This window comes from Pezoporus wallicus, unplaced genomic scaffold (genome assembly GCF_028554395.1).
Source record: "Pezoporus wallicus isolate ANWC-B61680 ecotype Strahan unplaced genomic scaffold, APGP_CSIRO_Pwel_v1 contig_13121, whole genome shotgun sequence".
NCBI lineage: Eukaryota > Metazoa > Chordata > Aves > Psittaciformes > Psittacidae > Pezoporus > Pezoporus wallicus.
The window spans coordinates 1117-7007 of NW_026641305.1; the positions used below are offsets into that span (position 1 = coordinate 1117).

At 54.3% G+C, this 5891-nt stretch overlaps 1 protein-coding gene across 1 annotated transcript; it reads right to left on the reverse strand.

The window, feature by feature from the left end:
- Positions 1-749: 749 nt before the first annotated feature.
- LOC130606457 (large neutral amino acids transporter small subunit 2-like) lies at positions 750-4640 on the reverse strand (the record flags this gene model as incomplete). The annotated part of the gene is made up of 4 exons (XM_057422812.1): positions 750-896; positions 2154-2308; positions 2927-3131; positions 4517-4640. Coding segments are annotated over 4 exons (631 nt in total), but the record flags the coding sequence as incomplete, so codon positions are not given.
- Between the last annotated feature and the right edge of the window lie 1251 nt (positions 4641-5891).

Genomic DNA, 5891 nt, shown 5'->3' on the forward strand with positions numbered 1-5891 from the left:
GGGGTGTTTTTGGTCACTGACCCGTGCCGATGCGGTGCAGGTGTTTTGGGGTGTTTTGGGGGTGTTTTTGGGGTGTTTTGGGGTGTTTTTGGTCACTGACCCGTGGTGATGTGGTGCAGGTGTTTTGGGGGTGTTTTGTGGTGCAGGTGTTTTTGTTTTGGGGTGTTTTTGGGGTGTTTTGGGGTGTTTTTGGTCACTGACCCGTGCCGATGCGGTGCAGGTGTTTTGGGGGTGTTTTTGGGGTGTTTTGGGGTGTTTTTGGTCACTGACCCGTGCCGATGCGGTGCAGGTGTTTTGGGGTGGTTTTGGGGTGTTTTTGGTCACTGACCCGTGCCGATGCGGTGCAGGTGTTTTGGGGTGTTTTGGGGGTGTTTTTGGGGTGTTTTGGGGTGTTTTTGGTCACTGACCCGTGCCGATGCGGTGCAGGTGTTTTGGGGTGTTTTGGGGGTGTTTTTGGGGTGTTTTGGGGTGTTTTTGGTCACTGACCCGTGGTGATGTGGTGCAGGTGTTTTGGGGTGTTTTTGGTCACTGACCCGTGCCGATGCGGTGCAGGTGTTTTGGGGTGTTTTGGGGGTGTTTTGGGGTGTTTTTGGTCACTGACCCGTGCCGATGCGGTGCAGGTGTTTTGGGGTGTTTTGGGGGTGTTTTTGGGGTGTTTTGGGGTGTTTTTGGTCACTGACCCGTGCCGATGCGGTGCAGGTGTTTTGGGGGTGTTTTTGGGGTGTTTTGGGGTGTTTTTGGTCACTGACCCGTGCCGATGCGGTGCAGGCCGGCTCCGATGACGATGCCCAGCGCCACGAGCTTGCCGGCGGTGCAGAGGTCCTGGACGCGCGTGGCCCAGCGGGCGCTGCTGCAGCCAACCCAGGTCAGCAGCACTGCAACGGCAGCGGCGGCCGCTAGAGGGGGCTGCGGGGCGCCAGGGGCTATGGGGGCCTATGGGGGGTATGGGGGGTATAGGGCCCTATAGACAGGTATAGGGGGGGATAGGGGGTATAGGGGGGTATAGAGGGGATGGGGGGTATGGGGGGTATAGGGCCCTATAGACAGGTATTGGGGGGGGATAGGGGGTATAGGGGGTATAGAGGGGTATGGGGGGGATGGGGGATAGGGGTGGATAGGGAGTATAGAGGGGTACAGGGGGTATAGGGGAGTGTAGAGGGGTATAGGGGCCTACAGAGGGGTATAGGGGGGTATAGGGGGTATAAGGGGGTATAGGAGGGTATAGGGGGCTAAGGGGGTCTATAGGGGGTAGGGGGGGCTATAGGTGGTATAGGGGATTATAGGGGGTATAGCAGGTATAGAGAGGTATAAGGGGTATATGGGGTATAGCAGGCTATAGGAGGGTATAGGGGGGTATAGAGTGGTGCAATTTTGGGTGCATTTCACCAATTTTGGTATAAATTTCACCTATTTGGGGCTGAATTTCCCCAATTCTGGGTGTATTTCCCTGATTTCAGCTGAATTTCCCTGATTGTGGTGTAAATGTCCCCGATTTGGTGTAAATTTCCCCAACTTTGGTGTAAATTTCCCCAATTTTGGTGTAAATTTCCCAATTCTGGTGTAAATTTCCCCAACTTTGGTGTAAATTTCCCCAATTTTGGTGTAAATTTCCCAATTCTGGTGGAAATTCCCCCAATTTTGGTGTAAATTTCCCAATTTTTGTGTGAATTTCCCAATTTTGGTGTGAATTTCCCAATTCTGGTGTAAATTCCCCCAATTTTGGTGTGAATTTCCTCAACTTTGGTGTAAATTTTCCCAATTTTGGTGTAAATTCCCCCAATTTTGGTGTAAATTCCCCCAGCTTTGGTGTAAATTTCCCCAATTTTGGTGTAAATTTTCCAATTCTGGTGTAAATTTCCCCAACTTTGGTGTAAATTTCCCAATTTTGGTGTAAATTTCCCCAATTTTGGTGTAAATTTTCCAATTCTGGTGTAAATTTCCCCAACTTTGGTGTAAATTTCCCAATTTTGGTGTAAATTTCCCCCATTTTGGTGCAAATTTTCCAATTCTGGTGTAAATTTCCCCAACTTTGGTGTAAATTTCCCAATTTTGGTGTAAATTTCCCCAATTTTGGTGTAAGCCCCCCCAGTTCCGGTGTAAACCTCCCCGATCTGTGCCGAACCCCCCCAGTTTCGGGTGTTCCCCCCACTCACGCAGCGCGGCGGCCGCCAGCAGCCTGAGGGCGGGCTCGGGCAAGGGGCAGCCCCGCGGCACCAGCGGGGTCAGGAGGGAGGTGGCGAAGGTGAGGGCGATGACGGCCTGCGTGGTGGGGAGGATCACCAGCACCGAGACCCAGAGCCGCAGGAACCTGCCATGGCGCCAGCGGGGGTCAGTGCGGGTCAATGGGGGCCAGTGTGGCTCAATGGGGATCAGTGGGGTCAATGGGGGGGAATGGGGGGGAATGGGGGTCTATGGGGTCAATGGGGATGGGGGGAATGGGGGTCAATGGGGGAATGGGGGTCAATGGGGATGGGGGGAATGGAGGTCAGTGGGGGTCAAGGGGGGAATGGGGGTCTATGGGGGTCCATGGGGATCAATGGGGATGGGGGTAATGGGGGTCAATGGGGATCAGTGGGTGTCAATGGGGATGAATGGGGACCGATGGGGATGGGGGTAATGGGGGTGAATGGGGTAAATCGGGGTCAATGGGGGTAAATGGGGATGAATGGGCATCAATGGGATGGGGGTAATGGGGGTGAACGGGGGTCTATGGGGGTCAATGGGGATGAATGGGGATCAATGGGATGGGGGTAATGGGGGTAAATGGGGGTGAACGGGGTGAATGGGGATGGGGAGTCATGGGGGTAAATGGGGATAGGGGTGATGGGGGAGAATGGATTCTCTGGCCCATCCCCTTTGCCGCTATGGGGCAGCCCCACTGATGCTATGGGTCAGCCCCATTGCGGCTGTGGGGGGCGCGGCTCACCCCACGAGGCCCCCGAAGACGTCCTTGACGTAGGCGTAGTCCCCCCCAGCGCGGGGGATGCTGAGGCCCAGCTCCGCGTAGCACAGGGCCCCCATGGCTGTGAGCACGCCCGCCCCCCCCCACAGCAGCAGCGCCAGCCCCACGGAGCCCGCGTGCGCCAGCACCCCCCGGGGGGAGATGAAGATCCCCGAGCCGATGATGTTCCCTATGGGGATCAATGGGGGGCAGTGGGGTCAATGGGGGGCAGTGGGGATGGGAATGAATGGGGGGCAGTGGGATCAATGGGGTGCAATGGGGTCAATAGGGGGCAGTGGGATCAATGGGGTGCAATGGGATCAATGGGGGGCAGTGGGATCAATGGGGGGCAATGGGATCAATGGGGGGCAATGGGGATGGGAATGAATGGGGGGCAATGGGATCAATGGCGGGCAATGGGATCAATGGGGATGGGAATGAATGGGGGGCAATGGGGATGAATGGGGGGACAATGGGATCAATGGGGATGAATGGGGGGACAATGGGATCCATGGGGGACAACAGGAATGAATGGGGGGCAATGGGAATGAATGGGGGGTAGTGGGATCAATGGGGGGCAGTGGGGATGGGAATGAATGGGGGGCAATGGGATCAATGGCGGGCAATGGGATCAATGGGGATGGGAATGAATGGGGGGCAATGGGGATGAATGGGGGGACAATGGGATCAATGGGGATGAATGGGGGGACAATGGGATCCATGGGGGACAACAGGAATGAATGGGGGGCAATGGGAATGAATGGGGGGAACTGGGATCAAAGGCGGGCAGTGGGGATGGGAATGAATGGGGGGCAATGGGGGGGGCAATGGGGGCAATGGGGGGCAATGGGATCAATGGGGATGGGAATGAATGGGGGGCAATGGGGTCAATGCAGGTGGGAATGAATGGGGGTCAATGGGATCAATGGGGATGAATGAGGGGACAATGGGATCCATGGGGGGCAATGGGAATGAATGGGGGACAATGTGATCAATGGGGGGCAAGGGGGTCAATGGGGGGAATGGGGATGGGAATGAATGGGGGTAAAGGGGGGTCAATGGGGGTGGGAATGAATGGGGGTCAATGGGGGGAATTGGGGTCAATGGGGTGAAAGGGGATAGCAATGAATGGGGAACAATGGGGGTCAATGGGGGGGAATAGGGATGGGAATGAATGGGGGGCAATGGGGGTGGGAATGAATGGGGGTCAGTGGAGGAATGGGGGTCAATGGTGTGAATGGGGATGGGAATGAATGGGGGTCAATGGGGGAATGGGGGGAATGGGGACAATGGGGGAGAAATGAATGAACGTAAGCCCCAATGTGTGGATAACAGCTGAAAATGAAGGAATAGCCCCAAAATGAAGGAATAGCCCCCCAAAACTGGGAATAAACCCCCAAAGCATGCAATTATGACCCAAATAGTGGGACTACCACCCCTAAATGATAGAATAACCCCCCAAAATGAAGGAAAATGACCCCAAATGAAGGAATATGCCCCAAAAAGAAGGACAATGCCCCAAAGCGCAGGAAAAAGCCCCAAACCCGCAGGAATTGGCCCCAAATCAGTGCTCACCCACAATGATGCCGCAGGCGCTCAGGAGCCCGATCTCCTTCTTCAGGGACACCCCCGCGCCGCCAGGGGGCGCCCCCGTCTTTGGGGTCCCTTCTACCATGGCGGCCGTGGGGGGGTCCTGGGGCTGCAAGGGGGGGAAATGGGGTTAAAAGAGGGGAAAATGGGGGGAAATGGGATTAAAAGGGGTGAAAAAGGGGGTTAAAAGAGGGGAAAATGGGATTAAAAGAGGGGAAAATGGGGGAAAATGGGGTTAAATGGCATGGAAATGGGGTTAAAAGAGGGGAAAATGGGGTTAAAAGAGGGGAAAATGGGGTTAAATGGGGGAATGGGGTTAGATGGGGTGGAAAACGGGGTTAAAAGAGGGGAAAATGGGGGAAAATGCAGTTAAATGGCGTGGAAATGGGGTTAGATGGGGAAATGGGGTTAAATGGCATGGAAATGGGGTTAAAAGAGGGGAAAATGGGGTTAAATGAGGGAAAATGGGGTTAAAGGGGGTGGAAAAGGGGATTAAAGGAGGGGGAAATGGGGTTAGATGGGGAAAATGGGGTTAAAGGGGGTTAAAAGAGGGGAAAATGGGGTTAAATGGGGAAAAATTGGGTTAAAAGGGGGAAAATGGGGTTAAAAGTAGGGGAAATGGGGTTAAAAGAAGTGGAAATGGGGTGGAAAATGGGGTTAAAAGAGTTGAAAATGGGGGAAAATGGGGTTAAAGGAGGGAGAAATGGGGGGAAATGGGGAAAAAATGAGGTTAAATGGGGGGGAAATGGGGCCCAAAGGGGTTTAAGGGGGTCTATGGGGTGTAAAGAGGGGCTTAAAGGGGCCCAAAGAGAGGGTTTAAATAGGGCTTAAGGGGGGCCCAAGCTGTTCCAATGGGGTTTAAGGGGCCCCAGGGGGGGTTTAAAGGGGTTTTAAGGTGGTTTAAGGGGTTCCATAGGGGCCCAAGGGGGGCTTTAAAGGGGTTTTAAGATGGTTTAAGGGGTTCCATAAGGGTCCATAGGGCCCCAAGGGGGGCTTTAAAGGGGTTTTAAGGTGGTTTAAGGGGGTCCATAAGGGTCCATAGGGGCCCAAGGGGGGCTTTACGGGGGTTTAAGGAGTTCCAATGGGGTTTAAGGGGCCCAAAGGGGAATTTAAAGGGAATTTAAGGGGTTCCATAGGGGCCCAAAGGGGGGGTAAGGAGTTCCAATGTGGTTTAAGGGGCCCAAAGGGGAATTTAAAGGGAATTTAAGGGGTTCCATAGGGGCCCAAAGGGGGGTAAGGAGTTCCAATGGGGTTTAAGGGGCCCAAAGGGGGATTTTAAGGGAATTTAAGGGGTTCCATAGGGGCCCAAAGGTGGGGGTTAAGGAGTTCCCATGGGGTTTAAGGGGCCTTTAAGGTGGGT